Genomic DNA, 22,758 nt, shown 5'->3' on the forward strand with positions numbered 1-22,758 from the left:
GTTATTCTGTTATCTGGTGTAAATGGGAAATAAGCACCCAATGCATTATTGCCACTGTTTATTTTGGCAGTGTTTTCTACACAGTGCAAATAAGGTTTTCAATTCAAGTGTGCCTTCTTGACAGACTAGCACTTCTTTTGTAGTGAAAGTTTTTGTTATACAGTTGAAGACGTCAGCAGTTTACCATAAAATTATGAACGTCCCTATAACACTGACTCAATGAACTACATAATAATCAGCTATTTTGCCTTCCAAATGAACAAGTCACTGCTTTATGGTACATATTTTTCCTTTCTTTAAGTTTTCTCCTTTTATATGATGATTATGTTATACCAACAAACGTTATTCTACCTTTAAATTGCCTCCGAGTATGCAAATCAGAACATGAGACTTTGAGACTTATTTTTCAATAAGCGCTTTATTTCAGCAAATGGGAATGTAATAGAAAATCAAACCAGGGAAAGCTTAGGCAGAACTCCAGCCTTTTTTCCCAGGGTGCACCAGGGTACAAAGTCCAAAGTGTTCTTAACCTCTGCCACATTAACTAGGCCAAGGAGCTGTGTAACATTGTACAACAAGTTACCACCTTCCTCTGACCTGGAATCATTATTATCTTGATGAATAAGCTTTAACATGAATATATTACTTCCAGATAGATTTTTTTTATGTCGAGTTGAGTCTTAGTCAAAGTACTGTTTGTTCCCTCTCAAGGTATCTGAATGTTGAGGACCTCCATAACAGTTTTGACATAAACATCGTCTGGTTGGGGCTTCCTCTGACTTCCAGGCTGGAGGAATTTGCTGATTGTTGGCAGGCTTCTCATCTTCCCCTGGAATGCCTGTAACACAAGAACGTGTTTTCAATCATAATTCAGAAATGTAAACACACTCTGCATTGCAAAGCAGCACATGAGCGAGCAAGCGAGCAAGCGTGTACCTCCTGAGACTGACTGTGGAAGCATTTTTACGGTTTCATCTAAGCCAAATTGTTGCATTATGTGCACCAACAGGTTCTATATGTAGACATTTCTGACAGAGATAATCTTTTTCTATGTTGTTGGTCAAAAATGCTGGTTTGAATGCTACATGTTCTACTGCCGTTTAATATGACATTAATTAAAGCGACAGTTATTGGGAGTTTCACCTTCAAATTAGGAAAAGTTGAAAGAATAGTAGGAAATAGCTCCTCCAACATCAGAGTGGCTTCCATTAAATGAACATCAGCACGACTAAACTGGTTCCCCACAAGGTACTGTGAACTGTTCAGAGCCTGCCAGAAAGACACAACACCAACACATGATCATTTACCTTTTATCCTGTACTGGCATTTAGTGCCAAAAAAGAGTCAAAGTCTACTTCTGCTTCTTATACCTTTTCATATACAGGGAAGTAACGGCTGGTGGCTTTGCCCTGTATAACACCTATGTGGGCCTGTTTTTCATCTGGCTTTTTGAATGGCAATATCATTATCATCTCCATCAGATCATTCAGGCCTTCAGTGTACATGTCAATCCTGGTGGTGAAAAAATTCAACTCATTATTAGTGAGAGCATTTACTCAATACTACCACCATGATTTACCACTCCTTGCAAAGTTCATGCCATGACTTAAGTTATGTTATATCAACGAATTACAAGATTTAAGTGTATTTTTGTGAAAATCTTTTGGTATTTGCACAATGCATATTTGCACACTGGTATTTATGATATATGAACCTGATATGCAAGATGTGTGCTGATTAATATTGGATTAATATTGATATTGGAGTTACTGATGATATGTGAACCTTGGATATGTTATATGTGAATATTGGTATGAGATGTGAGCATGGGACTAGAATTGGACTGCATATGGACATTGTTGTTTGTAATGTATAGACTTATGTAGGAGCCATGAAGGTGTTTATTATTATTATTATTATTATTATTATTATTATATACAATCTGATTATTATGTAATGTTAAGTAATATAGTTTAATGGTTTATATTTGGGTTACTTGGGTTATTATATTTCGTTAGTTTCTGTTTAATTTGCATATCACTGTAATTGGGGGCGGTAACATTTCATTAATTTAATGGCAGGTGCACAGGCACGGGCAGAAGTAGCCTAACTAGAGAGGGTGAGTTACGGTGAGGCCGTATTTCTTGTTGACCGCTGTTACACTGCTCCGCTGTTGAACTCTGTTTAGCCTACGCTGTGATTCTTTTTACTTTGAGCACGTTATTATTACTGGATTAAGTTGGACTACCTTTTTCAATAAACCCGTCAAACGCATCTGGATCTCAGCGGATATTTTGTTTGGTACAGCGCGTCATACAATCAGCTACACCCATACCTTAGCCTCTCAGCGACTGCTTGGCTTTTTGGATACAAGTCGCTACACTTTAGATGTAATTTAAGTAATATTTGCACATTGGTATTTGCACATTGCATTTTTGCACATTAGTATTTGCACATTGCACTTTTAGACTTTGGTAGACGAGTTTATTTTTGAAGTGGAACCTACTCTTATATTATGTCTTGAAATTGAACATTGTTGAGAAAGTTAACCTTGGAAGTGATATATGTGAACATGGATATGTATAACAATGTAAATTCTAAAATGTATATATACTCAGGTTTTGGGCATTGTCGTGGGTAATGTATGGACTATGGATGCACTGTAATGTATGTGAACTTTGATGTGAGGACTTGAGACTGGATTATATGGGAGCCCAGATTGTTAATTGGGTGGTATCTTGCACTAATTGGTGTGGTCATGTGACCTGGTAAATCACCTATATTACCTGTCGGTGGCATGTGGAGATTGAGAGTGAACCTGATGAAGCATTGGCGAAACGCGTTGTTCACTAAAAAATAAACCAGCAAAGAAATTCCACCAGTGTGCGGTGATCCTTCACTTTCCTTTTAATCTATTGACGACTGCACCTCACCAGCACCTGGAAGGCTGTGCACAGGAACTTTATCCTTTTTATGTTATATCAGTCAGATCAAAAAGGATTAAATACTTACATGGCACGCTCTTTGAGATCTTTCCCACTGAGTTTGTATTTTTCCGCAATGTAATTCATGATGGCTTTACTCTGAACAAGCTGCAAGCCATCCATTTCAACCAGGGGCACCTGCTCAAACATCAGAGCTTGATCTGGCCACAGACGCATGCGCGCACACACACACACACACACACACACACACACACACGTACATGTACACATGTTACATGAAAAACAGCCCTTTCCAGATTCATGCCAGGCTGATGTACAACACATGTGAAAAACATACCTTGGATTCAATGACAAACATTTTATTAATTTCAATTAATAGACTTAAATAGACTTAAAAGCTGCTTTTAGCAACTACTGCCTAACTTTTGTGATAGTTTGTTTATTATTATTATTATTATTATAAACTACATTATAAATAAAACAACAACATTCTTAAATAGGCAACATGAAACCAAATCGTAACCCAATATTCTAATGCCATGCAAGTGCATCTTGGAACAACATTTATTAATATATAAAATGCTCAATAGCCTATACTTAATTTGTCAGTAAGTAGGCCAAGTGCCCAAGGAAAAGTGTGTCCACAGCAATTATACTCAGATCTGACCACATTAGAGTTAGCATATCTCATTTAGATTGAAAAGGGTTAAAATAAACACTGACAAATAACAATAACAATGGTTTCTCATGAGCCTATTTTATAATAGCCTTTTGTCTGTGAAGTTCGAAAATCCAGTATGCAGTTAATGATCCTGCCTTTTCCCCCCTTTCAGATTCGTAGCCATAGGCCTACTAGTCTGTAGGCCCTTACTGCCAAAATCCCCGCAAAATTATGTACCAAATTCGCAGAACGCCTGTCCTTTTCACATAGACCGAGGCGGTGTTACCAGATATACGGTTTCTGAGATTCTGAGTTTCCATGGTTGGAGTCGGGTGGAGTTTAGCGTGAATATTTATAAATGGAGGTTGTCGTGCGCACGCGCCTAGAGAGCATTCATGAAGCATGACTCAAATGGAACTGAAAATGTTGGTAAAGAAGCTAGAAGACTACAGCAATTTTAACACGTTTTTGGGACTATAACGTAAAGTTCATCACATTGAGGTGAATAACTACATATGGGCTGATTATAACAGGTAGTAAACTAACCTTAAAACCCCAAATGAGTCATGTGATGCATAAAGGACCCCTGAAGAGTTTTTACCTTAAAATGACATTTCCAAAATCATTTTGAAAGCCCATAAACTCTTAATAGAGTTAATGGCATTTTGAGCAGGTCTTATCGCTTTGAAAGTTTACTGTTCAGGTAGGAACAGAGAAACAGACAACCGAATTATGTTGCTTTCTTATTGTAGTGTATCATATTATCAAGATGACAAGTTACTTAGTTGCCTGCTGTGATGAAAATATGTTCACCAGCACTCACCAAAACACACCACTCCACTCGTGTATTTGATGCCAGACAGGCTCATATCATGCTGTTCTATATGCATGTCTATGAATTTACATTTTCGACCAAATCTGCTGTTATGTTCTATTCCCTAAGAATATTAGGCTAACTTGGCCAGACTCCCTCTTACAATGTAAAATTAAAATTGAAAAGAATTAACTGCTGTACAATAGATAGACAGGGCACCCCATTTCTGCCTTTTGAAGGCTGATTACCCAAACTTTATTTTGTATATCCTTATCCTTGCACACAATACTCTGGGGGTATTTTGGTATGATAATATTGTTTTTGAGTTAATACTGATGTCAAGCCAATGTTTTTTGTCTTGAAGATAAAATGTGATTGCTGAGTGTGTAAACTGGCCTGACACTGAAGGACAGTTTATTTGCCCTGGCTGTAAATAACTAATACAATAAATTGTGTTCACAACTTTTTGTGTTTAGTTATGTGTAGTAATTCCTATAGATTATGTCTCAGAATAACATATCACATGTGCATGAGGGCAATGACAGGATGCCATTTGTTCAGTTAGGACATACACAGGCGTGTAACATGGGCTATTTATTGCACAGACATTTGTGTTGTAGGCTATGTTGCTGCCTGGGCTAACATGTCACTACAGATGCACAGAGGCTAGGCTACAATCAAAACGATAAAAACATAATAGCCTAGCAAGGGCTAAGACTACCATCAAGGCCTGTGTAAAAACCGCCAATATCCTTAATGGTAAGCGACCCACTGAATCTGACACAAAGTTTGGTTTGACTGGCTGCGACACAAGATAACAACATTGACGCCAAATTGCATCTAAACTCGAACACGCCATAGTCATACTTTCCACTAATAATACATGTCAACATCCAAAAACGTGTTAAAACACCGTGCATCTTCTACTTTCTTTGACAACATTTTCAGTTCCATTTCATTCACGCTTCAGCAATGGGCGTTTAGGCACGCGCACGATATTCTCCGTTCATAAATATTCACGCTAAACTCCGCCCTGGAAACTCAGCATCTCAGAAACTCGTATATCCGGTAACACCGGAACGGCGGTGTGTGTGTGTGTCTGTGTTGTGTTGCACACATTGTTTGCTCAGTGACCTAACCTATTATATTAGGTGAATTTTGTCATATTAAATGGTCATTTGTCCTACCATTCAGAAGTTTTACATACTGCTCCCTTTTTGTCAGTAGTACCTCTTCGAACTATAAAATGAAAACAAAAACAAAATCATTACAACAATACAGTGATTGCCTACAGTGCCATTGTTCTTACAATGTAGTAGGGCTCACCAACCTGCGTGAGGAAAGGAAAGGGCTTTTGAAAATGTCAGCATGCCTACCTGAACTCCTGCGGCTGCTAGAAGCCATCTGATCGATTCCATTTTTCCTCTTCCATCAAAATAATACAATACAATCTTCTCTGACATTTTCCCTGATTGTCGGAGCTAGTTGAGAAAGACGAACATAATTAAAAGGATAGTCGTGGTTTTGATATAGTTTGAATTACGGAGTAGGCTACAGAGACAAGTTTTGTTCACACAAAATCAAACAAAAAATAGATGACTTTGGCACTTCCTATGTCATTTCCTTAGCTTGACTATCTAGGCTATTATCAACCAATAATATCCAAGTAGCCTAGGCTAGTTTATATTTTCCACAACTAGCTCATAAACAAGGTGCACACAAAATATGTAGGTGTCTCAACTGTACACGTCCCAACTGGACTCAGTCTACCCTATCCTATTGTAGGCTATTCCCAACACGCAATTTAGGCTACTTACGTTTAAGTTATATAAGGTTCTGACCGGTGCAAACGTTCGCTCCCTTTGCAACTTTAACCTAAAAAACTTTCGCTTTACCAGAGAATGTCTTAGGACCGTAGGCGGGCTCTGGCTTTACGTAACGTGCAGAGAATGTCTAATAAGACAGAAGGGCTCTGGTAACGTGGGAGGTGTAGCCTACCCGAAGTAAAAGATTGGTCGGACATCAGCAATAGGGGTGGGGCAAAGTAGCATAGAAGAACCAATAGCGAGCTGTATATTTACATACTCGCAAAGGATCCTGGGATATGTTATCGCAGCTTTTCAGATGTTTCGTATGTTAACCTAGCCTAACCTATATCAACACCAAAATGTAAAACCATGTTTTCGTTGATGGAGCATACCTACTGGCAGAATATAATTTAACTTGTGATGTAAAACAAGCAACAGTATTTGTGATTGAAGATGTCAGACTACCACCGTCAACGTGAAGTCTGTGCAGAGGGCGGGATATAAATAGTCATGATTCAGGTAGTAGTAAAATGGATGTGAGGGCGATCTGGCTGCGACATCTGTCACCCCATTGATCGCTAGGGTTGATTCGGCTGATCTGGCTGGCTAGGCGGGTGTCCCCTTCCTCCCTCACCGCTCCATGTGTGTCCCTCCCGAAGCCCCGCGCTCGGTGGAAGAGGACGTGTTCCCCGGCGACGAGCATCGTTGGTATAGAAGTAGCTGCACTCCCCTGCTAGAACCTCCAAACAAGCTCAAGGCCCATTTGTAGGAGAAACGTAGGGAAGTCAAGCTCCAAGACTTCGAACACATCCAAATGAGGCACTGCACGTGGCAGTCTGCCTTTCTTTTCACAAAAAAACTTTTAAACCTATATATTATTATTAGATTATTATTAGTTATATTTAAACCATATATTAGATTAGATTCAACTTTATTGTCATTGTGCAGAAGCAGTGCGGACAGTAGTAGTAGGGGGTATGTGCAGTATATTGACCGTAACATTACAAGAGCAGAATATGGATATGTAGTATGGACAATAGATATGTACAGTATGAGTACAGGTGTGCAGTGTATTAACAGCAACATTATAAGAGTAGATTAAAAATAAGTGTATTTGCAGTATTGTATAGACAGATATGTACAGTTGACTAGGGAGTATAGTCAAAGTCCTTTTAGGCAAGTCCCTCCACTCGGCGGCCATATACCAACGTTTTATGGGCACTCATCGGGCACAGTATTTGGGTCGAACTGCGCGTGCGCAAGGCTTCACGACACCAATCTTGCTCCAGCGGCGAGATCACAACACATGATTGGCACGATGTCTTCACAACACACCATATGATTGGCTCAATGTATTCACATCACACCACATGATTGGCTCAATGTATTCACATGTCGACGTTTTGCCGAGGAAGGGGTGGGATATGTGTAGACAATGGCCATGTTGGCGTGACAAACTAGCCCCATGCATTTCTATGGAGTATTTTTTGAGTGCTGTGTCTCCTTATCAGAAAGTCTCTGGTATAGTCTACAGCAGTGGTTCCCAACCTGGGGTCCGCAGACCCCACTAGGGGTAGCCAGAGATTGCAGGGGGTCCGCACAATGTTGCCTGTGCTGAGGTTGTAAGGTTACCAAAATTATATTTCATATATCATATTAAATGTATAAAATCCCAATAACACACCCAATTGGATAATCAAAATTCTGTATAATCCAAATTAAAACATATTTTTGTTCCACATTTAAATTCATGTAGCTATTTACTACCTCTGAACTTATAAGTTTGTAATTAATCACTTTATTCTTTTTGTGTGTGTATGCAGGTAGGAGGCCCTGGCTTGTCTTAGACACAGGCAAAGGGGCCTTCAAGGAAAAAAGGTTGGGAAACACTGGTCTACAGTATGATAGCATTAACATAGTAGAATATTGATAATGTATAAGTGTAGTTACAGTATGTACATTTAATATAAATAGAATGCTATGGGTGGGATAGGTTAGTGCTACCGCCTTGTTGTCCCTGTCAAGTGGTCCATGGTCGTGGTGCAGCTCAACAAGCAAAGAGGCGTCGGTGGTGGGGTTAGTTGGTCACTGAGGTGCAGAGTAAGTGTGTGTTCACTAGGGTGACGGCTGCAGGGAAAAGATTCCTCTGAACCTGCTCGTCCGAGTGCAGAAAGACCTGTAACGCCTTATGATAAAATGTAAACTGACCAATTTTGTAAATCTTTAAATCCCAGACAGGAAATATTGATGTTATGATAAAATGTGACCAATTCCCTAAATCAGAGATAACTTCTTCTGCTCCTCATGTGGCAGTATCTTATAACAATCAGACTACAGTATTAGAGAAGCAAGTACTTCATCTTGTTTCAAGAACAAATAATTTAACAATACTGCTATTTTATATTTCCATGTGAGCACATTTAATGCTGTTGGAGTGCTTCTTTATGAAATTGTGAAATGTGCCAGCTAAGATGAATTTGAAACATTTGCATTGTATATGATTTATCAGTTTTTATAAAGTGATTTTAGATCTTACATTTTAGAAGAGACCTGCATGCGATGCAGTCAGTGTCAATGTGAACAAAGTTAGCATAAATTCAAGTAAAAACAAGGGGGAAAAAAACACTTTAATATAAACATCACTGAAGACAATGACAATATTTTTTTAACAAAAAGCCCATAAAGAGATAATATAAAAAATAAAATAAAAAACGAAAAAAAAAAACCAGAGTCAAATAACACTAATAATAACATCGGCACATTGACATTTAATATGTATGCTACACCATGTGTGCATCAACCATGCATATTTTTATGTCAGGAAATGTGACTATACGCTGATGGGGCAGGGGAATACATTGGGTTATACTGTGTATAGTGTGTAATATGTAATAACTTACAGCTTATGCACATCACCTTAGACAAAATATTTGCATTAACAACTTTGTATTTGCTGATACTCAAATGTTATATAATTAGCAAAATAAAAATAGAGTAACGTACAACACTGAGAACATGGCATATTTGTGCATATTTAGACAGATATTTAGAAGAAAAACACTTTACAACAACAATATACAGGAGGAATAAAAAAAACAAATATTATTGCTGTTTGATATAGTATTATGTACAGAGTTGGAACATGTTACAAAACCACAAAGGTACTGTTTCAAGGCCAAACAATTCTTTGAGGATGCCACTTAATTGTGGCCATATTTGGCAGACCAATCTGTTCGCCCGTGTATGGGGTGCACTGGGGGGCGTGGCCTCATAGCAGGAGTACTCTTGGTGGGTGAGGACACGTAGGATGCTGCCCCTGTCTGGCTCCGGCTGGACCTCCACGTTGCATAATCTGTTCAAAAAAAGGTTAATGATTTGATGCCATAAATAACAAGAAAATAATAAGGTCACGGAAAACAGTATTTCATCAAGATGGATTATATTCACCAACAATACTTATGTATAATAAAACACACAAAAATGCAGCCTAAAAGACTAGTTTGCGCCAGAAAATTCTCATTTCATGAAAAAAAAAGCTTCATGTCTTTGCAGAATTTGAAAAGATAAAGATTGTGTCAGGCGCACACACTGCCCTCCTGGACATTCCATTGCCACATTTGCACTCAGGAAGGGGTCAGTTAACAATTCTGTCTCTCACAGGTATCCATTTTTTCTCTCTGCGTCTACAGCATGCATTTCAATGAAAGAAAGATAACGAAAGTGCTTTAGAAGCATTCCAAATGCCTGTAATGACTAGTGCATGGACAGCAATGCTGCGAAAAGAACACTAGCTCATTAGTGCAGAAGCTGCCAATTAGTTTGTCCCTTAAAAACACTGGAGGCAGGAAGCACTCGGCTAGAAACTAGTGACTTCTTGGCCATGAACAGCCATTTCAGACTTTAAGACATCAACACACCAAGTCCATCTTTTCTGCAAAAAACAATAACATCACCCTTCTTACTTGATGTTTTCGAATCACAAATGGGTGCCAACTGCACTCTTGGGTTTGGAGGGCCAGGTTCTTTTTTGTAAAATGACGGGGTGTAACCACTTGGGAGTGTATTTGTTCCTGTGTTTAGGAAATAAACATGAATATGAATGGAAAACACAGACATAAGGGCCAACAATACCTTGGGGTTATGTGTGATTAAGTAGGGAAACAACACAGTGATCCTAAAATAATCACAAGACATTGCAGGAGTGCATTCCTGATTCCCATAATTTGGTTTCCCAAAACGCTGGTGTACACATAAAATAATACTATGGCTTGATGTACTTCATTTCTTGTGTCCGAGGGTGTCCAAGGGTGGGTGCATGTATGCACTTTACCGTGATGTCCTCTGAGGGGTAGAGTCCCCCCAGTGGGATTACTGGTTCCCCAAAGATGGTTTCCACTGAAGTCTTTAGTTGAACTTATTGCCACATTCTTTTTAGTACTTAGCCCTGTTGAAGCAATGAATGGCAGCAGAGCCTTGTCTGTCATGTGGAAATAAACACGTACTTGCTAGGCCAGATTGAAAATAGTAACAGGTACTATGTGTGAGTAGTTAGATAGCATTTTCTTATTGTATATTTTTTATCCCACGGCTCCCTTGAAAAGCTAACCTGGTAAATATCTTGATTGCCTCAAGTAGTGCTGTTTGGCCGAGGCTGTCCTCGATTGGTCCTGACAGCCCAGTATATTATTCAGATTTGTGGAAACGTCATTCCTGCCAATCGTAGGACTGAAGTTTGACACGTTTCCAAACCTGGGGAGAACAACAACAAAAAATTAACCTCAAGAGGAACACAGTGGCGGTAAACAGTGATGTCAAGAAGGCTAAATGACCTGCTTGAAGCCCCCTCGGCTTGTCTCCGCTTTTCAGTGGAGTGGCTTGTTTTGCCCAGGAGTGTAATAGTAGTCTCAATGTCTTCATAATCATCCCAGTCATCTTTCAGCCCTCCCGGGGTGTGGCCCCATCTTCTGCGGCCTGCTTTGGGTTTGGTGGGAAAACCTGAGAAGTTTGCATTCTCCGACTCCTGTGACAAAGGGAAATAAACAACTTACCACAACCACTTCAACATCTCATTAAAATGACAATCCAATAAAAAAATATCAGTGTACAACACACACACACAAAGTATAAACCCATAATGGCACATTTATATTTTTTATACATATATACAGTGATGGCCAAAAGTATTGGCACCCATGCTAAAGTTGACTGAAAAGAGGAATATAAGATCATCTTTTGGAAATTGATCTTAATGCCTTAAGTGAAAAATGAGGAAATATCTAACCTTTAAGGACACCAATTTTCTTAGTGAATGAATAATGTATCATAAATAAATAAATGTTCTTCTGTGCATCCTGATAAAGTTACATTGGCCTTTGGAATTAAAATAGCCCCACATCATCACATACCCTTCACCATACCTAGAGATTGGCATGGTGTTACTTCAGTTAGCCTATTAGCTGGTTTGGTTTGCATTGAGCTCAAATAACTGAAATAACACCATGCCAATCTCTAGGTATGGTGAAGGGTATGTGATGATGTGGGGCTATTTTAATTCCAAAGGCCAATGTAACTTTATCAGGATGCACAGTATTCTGGATCCATGAAATAACTGGCCTTTAAAAATAAAAATCTGCCTGTCTCTATGGGAATTTAACATAGGGGTGGGAATACTTATGACCCCTGTATTTTAAGGAAGAACATTTATTTATTTATGATACATTATTCATTCACTAAGAAAATTGGTGTCCTTAAAATTGGTGTCCTTAAATTTTTCACTTAAGGCATTAAGATCAATTTCCAAAAGATGATTTTATATTCCTCTTTTCAGTCAACTTTAGCATGGGTGCCAATACTTTTGGCCATCACTGTATTTTTTGAAGTCACACAATGTAGAAATTCCACTTTTCATCAACTTTCCATGAACTAGGCACCCATGTAGCACTAAAGGGATACCTGATTTGTCGAGAGCTGACGAAAAGTGTCACTGGTACAGACAGAGACATGTCCGCACATCATCAAAATTAGTTTGAAGCCATTATTTTAAGGTAAAAGAACTACAGCGCTCCCCTAACAGCTGTCTGTCGAATACAGGGCTGTTCACCTTCTTTACCTGGCTTTGGCTGCTTTTGTCACGGATGAAAGGAAAGCGTGTCTGAAGTCCTCGCTCGCCCTCCTGCTGCTGCGTCTGCTGCTGCTTCACAGTGCAGATGGAAGGATCCGGAATTAGCTCAGAGTGCCTTTGGTACAGGGGGGCAGATGGAGGCTGGATCTGCTGCAGGGGCCGCTGGGGGGGCTGGGGCTGGGGATGTGGGGGTGGTTGAGCCGGGGGTGCAGGCCTGAACTGCGGCGGCGGTAGTGGCTGCTGCTGCTGCTGCCCAAGTGGCTGTAGGGGCTGGGAGGCCTGTGGCCGGCCCTGATCCAGGATCTGCTGAGGGGTGCCCAGAGCCTGGCCCACATAGAAGTAGGAATACCGGAGGGCCTGCAATGAGCAGTGGATGGACATGAAAAGACATGGTTGAAAAGGCAGAGAACATCTAATGGTTTCAGTCATATGATGATGACATTTTTAAGGTCATTTTCTGAACAGGGTTGAAAGCTCAAAAATGTCAAAGAAAACGCACGCACACACACACACAAACACACAAAATCATACGTCAGAGCACCAGAAATATATTAACTAACACTCCCAACAGCATTGTATTTACGATGGGAACTGACAACTGATTTACATAGAACTATAAATAGGCACTTGTTTTGTGGCTTGCACTTGCTCCTGGCTGGTACACATTAGTGAGACCCATTTTTACATAGAACAGAAAAAAAAGTAATCCTGGATCAACAAGTACAAACTGAATATACCTAGCAAATAAATCAATGCATGTCAGTTGCAAGACATCCAGTATTCTAGTGTTTGTGACTTTAAAAAAATTCCAAATACGTGTTGCTGACTAAAAAATAGGTTAAGAATGGCGGCAAGTTAAACTGTAAGCTTGTTTTTTTGTGAAAAGAAAGGCAGACTGCCACGTGCAGTGCCTCATTTGGATGTGGTCGAAGTCCTGGAGACTTCCCTACGTTTCTCCTACAAATGGGCCTTGAGCTTCTTTGAAGGTTTTAGCAGGGGAGTGCAGTTACTTCTATACCAACGATACTCGTCACCGGGGAACAGGTCCTCTTCCACCGAGCGCGGGGCTTCGGGGGGGGACGCCAATGGAGCGGTGAGGGAGGAAGGGGACACCCGCCTAGCCAGCCAGATCAGCCGAATCAACCCTAGCGATCAATGGGGGGACCGATGTCGCAGCCAGATCGCCCTCACATCCACTCCTACCAACTGGCCTCATGAGTATTTATACCCGCCCCCTACATGGTCTTCACGCTGACGGTGGGACCCGTCTACCAGCAACTACCACAAATAGCGTGAATTGCTTTACTTTGCAAGTTAAATTATATTCTACAAATAATTATGCCCCATCGACCTAAACATTGCTTTGAATTTTGGTGTTGATATAACATACAAAACATCTGAAAAAAATCTGCAAACCATTTCCCAAGGTCCTTTGCGAGTATGTAAATGTACACTTTGCTATTGGTTCTTCTGTGCTGCTTTGCCCCAGCCCTATGGCTAATGTCCCACCTGGGGCTGGTATGCTCTCTTGTTAACACTTATGAAAGCTTTCTTTTCTCATGCATTGTAACACATTTCACAGGCAAACAGCCCTACATTATAAAGACAATGATACACTATTTAAAGAGGTACGCCACCAACAACAACCAAAACCATTCATTGTCAACATTTAAACTAAATGTAACCTTTCATTGTAAATCAATTTAAATTGCTTCTCTTTGCAAACATGTTTTCATACAGATTAATTTAAAAAATATTGCAAAGATACTATATCAATCTGTAGTGTATTCCATTACTAGGCTATTTGCTTTGTCTCGTACTTTATTCATTTTTTTTATTTATCTCCCGTCCTTTGCAGTACCTATGTAGCGTCATCATCAACACAAGTAATAATCATCAGCCAATCACAGTGGTCACTCCATTCAAGCTTGTGCATGAGTAATGACGTCAATCATAGTAACAGAGCTCTTCAGAGTGGTCACTTTTCCTTACTAAAAGTTGGTTTCAGCAGCTTTGTGAATAGGTTTTTAGAGAAAAGTTCTAGCTAAACATTTTAGTGTGATTTAGGAGTACTCATAGCGGTAAGATAAAATGCTTTGTGAATACTGCCCCTGGACTTTACCCATGATTATATCATCTGGCTGCACAGCTACACTAATTACTCCATTGAGTTACGTAACTTTTTTTTACCCTCACTAAAAAGGAGGTGATGGTGAAAAGGTTCACAGGTGGTATAAACAACTGGCTACGTTTGGACGAAAGAGCAGTAGGACCCAGACACGAGGAGAACAAGGCAACTTGTTAAACTTATCAATAAACCTGTTTAGAAATCATTTGGATGGTTAAATGATCTGTTCCGGTAAAAATGGTGACTTTCCCGCTCCCACTAGTATGGAAGCATATGGGTAGCTTTATTCAAATGAGAATGCAATATGCAATTCAAAAAGACATTACATTATGCAATTGCCAATTCATTATGCAATTTAATATTGCAATTTGCAATAATTTCCAACAAATTGTATTTTAATCTGCAAAGTGACAATGAAATCCTAAAATCAATTCCAATAATTTTGGTTAAAAAATAGAATAAACATGGATTGAATTGCATTCCATTTTGCCATGGTACTTCAGACTCAAAATTCAAATGGCAATTCTTTTTGCATTTCAATATTCAGTTTCATCATTTAACTGCCAATTCGTTTTGCAATTTAATATTTAAAGTGCAATGTAGGATTGCATTTTAAAAACATATTTGGCAAAACTGTCAATGCCAGCCTGAAAACATTTTGGATTATTTTGGGCAAAACATTTTGAGGCATTTTATTCAAAATCCCTCCGTGGTCTGGCTAGCCTCATAAGCGGACCGGGGGGTGCGGTCGCTCCGGGCCCACGGCTGCCACGACCGGTGCAGCGCAAGTGGCATTTTGCCGGTTTGCCGCTCTTGCGCGTGCCGCAGTTAAAGTTCAATCATTTGAGAGCAAGTGCAAGCCACAAAACAATCCTGGATCAACAAGTACAAACTGAATATACCTAGCAAATAAATTAATGCATGTCAGTTGCAAGACATCCAGTATTCTAGTGTTTGTGACTTTAAAAAAATTCCAAATACGTGTTGCTGACTAAAACCCAACAATAGGTTAAGAATGGCGGCAAGTTAAACTGTAAGCTTGTTTTTTTGTGAAAAGAAAGGCAGACTGCCACGTGCAGTGCCTCATTTGGATGTGGTCGAAGTCCTGGAGACTTCCCTACGTTTCTCCTACAAATGGGCCTTGAGCTTCTTTGAAGGTTTTAGCAGGGGAGTGCAGTTACTTCTATACCAACGATACTCGTCACCGGGGAACAGGTCCTCTTCCACCGAGCGCGGGGCTTCGGGGGGGACGCCAATGGAGCGGTGAGGGAGGAAGGGGACACCCGCCTAGCCAGCCAGATCAGCCGAATCAACCCTAGCGATCAATGGGGGGACCGATGTCGCAGCCAGATCGCCCTCACATCCACTCCTACCAACTGGCCTCATGAGTATTTATACCTGCCCCCTACATGGTCTTCACGCTGACGGTGGGACCCGTCTACCAGCAACTACCACAAATAGCGTGAATTGCTTTACTTTGCAAGTTAAATTATATTCTACAAATAATTATGCCCCATCGACCTAAACATTGCTTTGAATTTTGGTGTTGATATAACATACAAAACATCTGAAAAAAATCTGCAAACCATTTCCCAAGGTCCTTTGCGAGTATGTAAATGTACACTTTGCTATTGGTTCTTCTGTGCTGCTTTGCCCCAGCCCTATGGCTAATGTCCCACCTGGGGCTGGTATGCTCTCTTGTTAACACTTATGAAAGCTTTCTTTTCTCATGCATTGTAACACATTTCACAGGCAAACAGCCCTACATTATAAAGACAATGATACACTATTTAAAGAGGTACGCCACCAACAACAACCAAAACCATTCATTGTCAACATTTAAACTAAATGTAACCTTTCATTGTAAATCAATTTAAATTGCTTCTCTTTGCAAACATGTTTTCATACAGATTAATTTAAAAAATATTGCAAAGATACTATATCAATCTGTAGTGTATTCCATTACTAGGCTATTTGCTTTGTCTCGTACTTTATTCATTTTTTTTATTTATCTCCCGTCCTTTGCAGTACCTATGTAGCGTCATCATCAACACAAGTAATAATCATCAGCCAATCACAGTGGTCACTCCATTCAAGCTTGTGCATGAGTAATGACGTCAATCATAGTAACAGAGCTCTTCAGAGTGGTCACTTTTCCTTACTAAAAGTTGGTTTCAGCAGCTTTGTGAATAGGTTTTTAGAGAAAAGTTCTAGCTAAACATTTTAGTGTGATTTAGGAGTACTCATAGCGGTAAGATAAAATGCTTTGTGAATACTGCCCCTGGACTTTACCCATGATTATATCATCTGGCTGCACAGCTACACTAATTACTCCATTGAGTTACGTAACTTTTTTTTACCCTCACTAAAAAGGAGGTGATGGTGAAAAGGTTCACAGGTGGTATAAACAACTGGCTACGTTTGGACGAAAGAGCAGTAGGACCCAGACACGAGGAGAACAAGGCAACTTGTTAAACTTATCAATAAACCTGTTTAGAAATCATTTGGATGGTTAAATGATCTGTTCTGGTAAAAATGGTGACTTTCCCGCTCCCACTAGTATGGAAGCATATGGGTAGCTTTATTCAAATGAGAATGCAATATGCAATTCAAAAAGACATTACATTATGAAATTGCCAATTCATTATGCAATTTAATATTGCAATTTGCAATAATTTCCAACAAATTGTATTTTAATCTGCAAAGTGACAATGAAATCCTAAAATCAATTCCAATAATTTTGGTTAAAAAATAGAATAAACATGGATTGAATTGCATTCCATTTTGCCATGGTACTTCAGACTCAAAATTCAAATGGCAATTCATTTTGCATTTCAATATTCAGTTTCATCATTTAACTGCCAATTCGTTTTGCAATTTAATATTTAAAGTGCAATGTAGGATTGCATTTTAAAAACATATTTGGCAAAACTGTCAATGCCAGCCTGAAAACATTTTGGATTATTTTGGGCAAAACATTTTGAGGCATTTTATTAAAAATCCCTCCGTGGTCTGGCTAGCCTCATAAGCGGACCGGGGGGTGCGGTCGCTCCGGGCCCACGGCTGCCACGACCGGTGCAGCGCAAGTGGCATTTTGCCGGTTTGCCGCTCTTGCGCGTGCCGCAGTCAAAGTTCAATCATGTTGAACTTTGCCACTGGTATTTTGCGCTGAGCCCAGCGGCAAACACAACAAAAATCTTTGGGACGTTACCTCAAGAGCAACCTAGCGGCGAGAGCAGCCCATACCGTATATGATCTTTCGGCTCTTTCTGCCGAACTTATGCTAACCGTTTCGCTAGCTCGTAAACAAATCCATGTGCTTTCGTTGCTTTTGTTACTTTTGTTACCTTTTTCCACAGTTTGAAATAGCATAATGCACAACTTCTCCAGCAGAGGGGGAAATATAGCTAATCCTAACAACTGGATTGTTCTATGCAGCACAAGCGGGCAGATGTTTATTTTACGACTCAGAGGCTGCATGCTTGTGCTCACCTGGCTGGTGGTGGGTCTCTTCTTCGGGTCCCACTGCAGCAGGTCCTTCATCAGCTGGATGGCCTCGGTGCTGGCACTGGGGATCAGGCTCCGCAAGCTGGTGGGCACGCATTGTGGCCAGCGGAAGTTCATGGCAGACGCCAGCTGAAGCCCCTCTGGCCACTCATTCTAAAAACAGATGGGCAAGGGTGAGTGACAGCTGTCTCTTACGCTGCCAAACGCTAAAAGCCCCAGTTTTCATGAAAGTCTGTACAGATTGGCATCAACCAAATATAGCTTAGCTATTGGGCTGCTTCCAAAGACGAATGTGCTCTAATGCATGCAAATAGCTACTCTAAATCTGACGGGTATGAAATGGTGGTGGTGGTCTAGACTCGACACTGGTATTTGGATGAGAAAGCAGTGTGCAGTTTGAGAGATGGTACCTTCCTGGGTGTTCCTAGGACTTGGCAGATCTTAAAGATGGTGTCAATCTCACTGGATCCTGGGAAGAGGGGCCTGAGTGTGTAAAGCTCAGCCATGATACAGCCCACAGCCCACTGGTCTATGGGAGAACTGTAGCTGGTGGATCTCAAAAGGACCTCTGGGGCTCGGTACCTGTACGACAACACGACAAACACAATCAAACAAATACAGTCAATGAAGCAAATCATGCAATCATGCTAAAGTTTTCCCATGTCTTAAAACCTGACACTTATGTGGTTAGATAGTTTAACCTGGTATTTCCCATAAGAGTTCAGTTTCACAGTCCTTGCTTAAAAGATTAACATCAGAAGTACCTTTCACATACATGTACCTAATCATCCACTCAATTGTCATAGCATTTAACCACATTTCTTTAACAAGAGGCTCAGGGAGACAAAAACCCACCATCTGGTGGAGACATAGTCAGTGTAAGGCGGGCGGGATCTGATCTCCCGGGCCAAGCCAAAGTCTGCTATTTTCACCAGCTCCGGTCCCATACACAGCAGGTTTTCAGGCTTAAGATCACGGTGAAAAAAACCTACAGGAAAAAATGCCCAATGAATGAGGGAAAAAAGCAATCAACATACAACATACATCTGTTATAAAGAGGTTCTGAAAAATAACCATTTAATGTGTGACAACAAGTAATAAAAATCTTGAGTAATTACTTATATTTAGACATAGTTTCAGCCATACCATGCTTATGAATGAAGGCAAGGCCCTGCAGTATTTGGAACATAATATTCCTCACAGCAGACTCGGGAAACAGACGAGTTCTGTAACAGCGTCAAAGTTAATTGTATGAAATAAGACACTGTCGCCATCTTATACAAATTATACAAATCAAGTTCAAGTTTATTACTTATACAAAATGTTTACCTCTCTTTCATAAGCTGATAGAGGTTTTCCTTCATGTACTCAAACACAAAGTAAAGGTGGTCATTTTCACGGATCACCTCCTTCAGTTTGACCACATTGGCATGGTTGAGCTTCTTCAAGGACTGAAAAGAAATGGATAGTTAGCAGGTAGATTGTGCAGTTTGTAGCCCACTCAGAACATTAGGCCATGCAAATGCTCTCTTTCAGAGTGATCTCAGAGTTCAACAATCCTCTTGTAAGATTAATTTTGAATTCTGACTGGGAGGGAGGAAGCATGTGATCTGCAATAATTTAAACAGAAGGACAAATGTGTTGTGATTCATGAAAATCATTTGGGGGGGTGGGGAAGAACACATGCCTAATAACGATGCCAGTGATCAAGTCATGCACTTGTCATATGTCATGCGCTTGTTAAATCAACAGGAATGCTTAAGGTACTGTGACGGGACATGCTTTGGTAAACAGTGCAGTTTGCGGCAGTTCTATCTTAGCTACTAGTGCAATCCCCTGGGGTGCCTGCTGAGAATAAGGATGCACAATTCCCCTAAACTGTGGTTTTGAGCAAGGACTTTCCGGGAAAGGAGAAGTATAAAGAAGCACTCCATGTTTAAAAGGCACAAGCAAGAGTCACCTACTACCTTAGTCTGAGCTGATGTCTGTGGTTCTGAGCTTTGGTGAGTGTTAATTAGTGGCCCTCTAAACGATTGTGGATAAAGACAGCGACAGACAATTATTACACAGTAGACGTAAGATCTGTAAACACTGATCAAGGTAGCTTGTGCTCTTGTTCACACTGGTAATTTTCCCTACCCTTTTACAACACAATAGAGGCATTTAGCAACCACCTGATATGGTTGCTGAGGAACCAGAGGGACAGGGAATCAATGATGACTCATGCTCTTCCGAGTCAACCATCACGGTCCTCCATCGCAGAATTTCCATGCCAAGGTAATTAACAACAACAGTACAATTTCATTTTGCTTTAATCATTAGAGAGGGATTTGACCTTACCTTAACCTCTCGTAAATTAATGCACTCCTCCCAAGAGTAAAACTTTTTCTTCATCCTGCCATATTGGGATGAAAACCACAAAGCCATGTCAATTTAAGTTCATAAATAAAATGGCCTTGACTCCCTAACCAAACCCAAAATGGAAATTGGAAAATGGAAATATTTTTTAATAAACCAGATCGTTAACCTTCTTAGTCGCATTTAAAATTCAGAAGGGGTACACTTGTTTCTAATCTCTTTGAGGTAATATGACGTCAAATGGCTAATTCATTATTGAATCTATAAATATTCATGTTTTCATTACAAAACAATAGTATCACAATCTCTAATAAACAAATGTTTATACCCTGAATCTGGGTAGGCATGCATTACCATCAGATGGCAGAAATAAATTTTTAACAGCACACAAGTCACATATTTCCCAAATTATACCGTGGATTCAACAAGGACTAAAGCTGTGTTTGACCAGGCTCATTTGATAGCCTCACACTGTGAACATGAGAAACATGAGAAACATGAGAACATGAGAAAGTCACTGAATCAATATCACTCTCCAAAGATTACATATCTATAATGCCACAATGGACTGCCCAGTGCCCACCATCCTCAACAGAGACTTCCTGGCTAAAGGCTAAAAATAGACCACTTTATTTCAAGCCTTTACAATGCAGGCTCCATAGATCCTGTGACAGATGTCCCTTCCTAATCAGTAAAATGGGTGGGCTTGACATTGATGTATCACTTAGGCTTGCATCTGTCAGCTTAACCAGGCATGGCACAAGCAGTGACTAGAAGATAATACCACTACTGGTGCGAGACCAGTTCTTCAGACTTAATGGGGGATTTACACAGTAAATATTAGATGTGGTAAAGAAAGAATGACATGCTTTGCCTCATTCAGAAACTATTCCCATGGTGGATAATAAATAATTGTCTAGTATTTTTTGTGCCTCTGGTTTTAGGCACAAGATAGACCTGCAAGCAAGTCTTGCAAAACATGCATGTCAGGATCATCTGTAATCCCTTGCGTTCTCTCAGCAACACACACAAGTATCTTAACATAAATGAACATGGTTGAGCTGTAATGATTTGATGCTCAGCAGGCACACACTCACTTCTTGATGGCTACAAGCTCCCCAGACTCCAAACACCGTCCGAGGTTAACAGAACCATAGGTGCCGTCACCCAGTTGCCTGAGAGTTGTGTATCTATTCATGGTTCTTTTTGCTCGTCATCAGATGGTTGTAAAATTTAATGGTCTGAGACATGGGACAGAGAAAACCTCTTGCTGTCGAGTGGAGCCAGCTTTTGCGGTGACAACAGCAGTGGACAACTGGCACAGTTGCAAGAGTCATATTGTCACTGGCTTGCTGCCACCTTAAATAGGAAGGGAGGGAAGGCACCATTAGTGACAAGAGCCGATACCACACTTCAAAATGCATAGCCATGTATAATTATCAATGCACTGTGTACTGAAAATCTGATATTGCTTAGCATAGGTTACTTCAATCACAGTGCAAGTTAGTGTAGGTTTCTCACAGTATATAACGTTAAGTTAACGTTACACATGATTGTAAGTTACATCTAGTATCTCTTTTGTCACACAATGTTCAATGAACAATAAAGACAAACAACAAAAAAGATTTGGCTCATGTTATACCCATTATCATGATATTTTGGCTAACGCTGTCAAACTATACATTAATCTACCTAGCGTTCGCGTGGCAATTTGATTAAAAACACCACCATTGTTCACGTTATTCCAATTAATCGATTTTCGTTAGCTTACCATAGTTTTCCTCGCTACATTAAGCTTAACGTGCATAGTTTGCATTACTAGTACCCTCAACGAATATGGGCAAACACTGAAAACATTGGTTTAACAACAGCTATCGATAACAAGCAAGCTGTGGCTGTAGTATTTATTGTAAAAAATGTATTGACATGTCAATATTCTCTAGAAATCACATGGAATGACGCTAAGCTACTGTGGTGCTAAATATGTTTACAATTAACAGTAGTTAGTTAACGTTACCTTCGGCGAGTCAATCCCATACAGAAACATCAGAATATGTCATCATACCATATTATTACTACTAGCACTTGCTTGTAGAAGCTATGCGTAACGTTGGCTGTAGTGGGCTACTCCACATAGGCAATAGTTAAGATACACAACCGTGACCCTCCGCTCGACGTTACCAGTTAGCTAGCAACATGAGTTATGCTACAGTTGGCTTTCTTGCAGCCAGCAGAGATTTTCTCTACATTGTTTTGACGATGCTTTCTCCCAATATGAATTTCCCCTGCTCTTTAGCGCCATCTGTAGTGCCGGTGTATGTAAAGCACTTTTAAAAATGCTAGGACCTAGTCTACTCCCAAATCAATTGGTTAGAAATATTTTGGCAGCACAGTTGACTAGGCCAACATTCTAAGC

General features: G+C 40.1%; 2 protein-coding genes across 3 annotated transcripts; both read right to left on the minus strand.

The window, feature by feature from the left end:
* Positions 1-399: 399 nt before the first annotated feature.
* LOC143124205 (glutathione S-transferase-like) lies at positions 400-6,349 on the minus strand. Of its 2 annotated transcripts, XM_076285574.1 has the most exons (7): positions 6,238-6,349; positions 5,797-5,901; positions 5,608-5,659; positions 3,013-3,145; positions 1,371-1,512; positions 1,144-1,269; positions 400-838 (listed from the first exon to the last, which is right to left on the minus strand). In XM_076285574.1, the coding sequence occupies exons 2-7, from the start codon at positions 5,881-5,883 to the stop codon at positions 707-709; spliced, it is 672 nt and encodes a 223-aa protein (XP_076141689.1). In that variant the 5' UTR covers positions 5,884-5,901; positions 6,238-6,349; the 3' UTR covers positions 400-706. The 2 variants fall into 2 exon arrangements, with proteins under 2 accessions (XP_076141689.1, XP_076141690.1); XM_076285575.1 differs by lacking the exons at positions 3,013-3,145; positions 5,608-5,659; positions 5,797-5,901; positions 6,238-6,349 and adding an exon at positions 2,787-2,883.
* Positions 6,350-8,836: 2,487 nt separating this feature from the next.
* Positions 8,837-22,557, minus strand: LOC143124206 (serine/threonine-protein kinase ICK-like). The gene is made up of 14 exons (XM_076285577.1): positions 22,360-22,557; positions 21,440-21,701; positions 20,325-20,379; positions 19,314-19,435; positions 19,131-19,210; positions 18,840-18,972; positions 18,395-18,566; positions 17,970-18,137; positions 12,338-12,706; positions 11,058-11,248; positions 10,835-10,977; positions 10,559-10,672; positions 10,191-10,298; positions 8,837-9,580 (listed from the first exon to the last, which is right to left on the minus strand). Exons 2-14 carry the CDS (start codon positions 21,538-21,540, stop codon positions 9,429-9,431), a joined length of 1,908 nt encoding a protein of 635 aa, XP_076141692.1. The 5' UTR covers positions 21,541-21,701; positions 22,360-22,557; the 3' UTR covers positions 8,837-9,428.
* Between the last annotated feature and the right edge of the window lie 201 nt (positions 22,558-22,758).

The sequence above is a fragment of the Alosa pseudoharengus genome, unplaced genomic scaffold (genome assembly GCF_046254945.1).
Source record: "Alosa pseudoharengus isolate Yale_2024_CS ecotype anadromous, Long Island Sound unplaced genomic scaffold, YU_APseudo_1.1 YU_APseudo_1.1_scf_15, whole genome shotgun sequence".
Taxonomy (NCBI): domain Eukaryota; kingdom Metazoa; phylum Chordata; class Actinopteri; order Clupeiformes; family Clupeidae; genus Alosa; species Alosa pseudoharengus.

Excerpts from the sequence above, each read along its gene's own strand:
- LOC143124205 (XM_076285574.1), bottom strand. The coding sequence starts at position 5,883 with ATGTCAGAGAAGATTGTATTGTATTATTTTGATGGAAGAGGAAAAATG. Across the intron at positions 3,146-5,607 it reads GTATGTAAAACTTCTGAATG|ATCAAGCTCTGATGTTTGAG; the intron begins GTAGGACAAATG and ends GTCTGTGGCCAG. Across the intron at positions 839-1,143 it reads CAACTTTTCCTAATTTGAAG|GCATTCCAGGGGAAGATGAG; the intron begins GTGAAACTCCCA and ends CTTGTGTTACAG.
- LOC143124206 (XM_076285577.1), bottom strand. The coding sequence starts at position 21,540 with ATGAATAGATACACAACTCTCAGGCAACTGGGTGACGGCACCTATGGT. Across the intron at positions 18,138-18,394 it reads TCCTAGGAACACCCAGGAAG|AATGAGTGGCCAGAGGGGCT; the intron begins GTACCATCTCTC and ends ATCTGTTTTTAG. Across the intron at positions 10,673-10,834 it reads GCAATCAAGATATTTACCAG|GGCTAAGTACTAAAAAGAAT; the intron begins GTTAGCTTTTCA and ends TTGCTTCAACAG.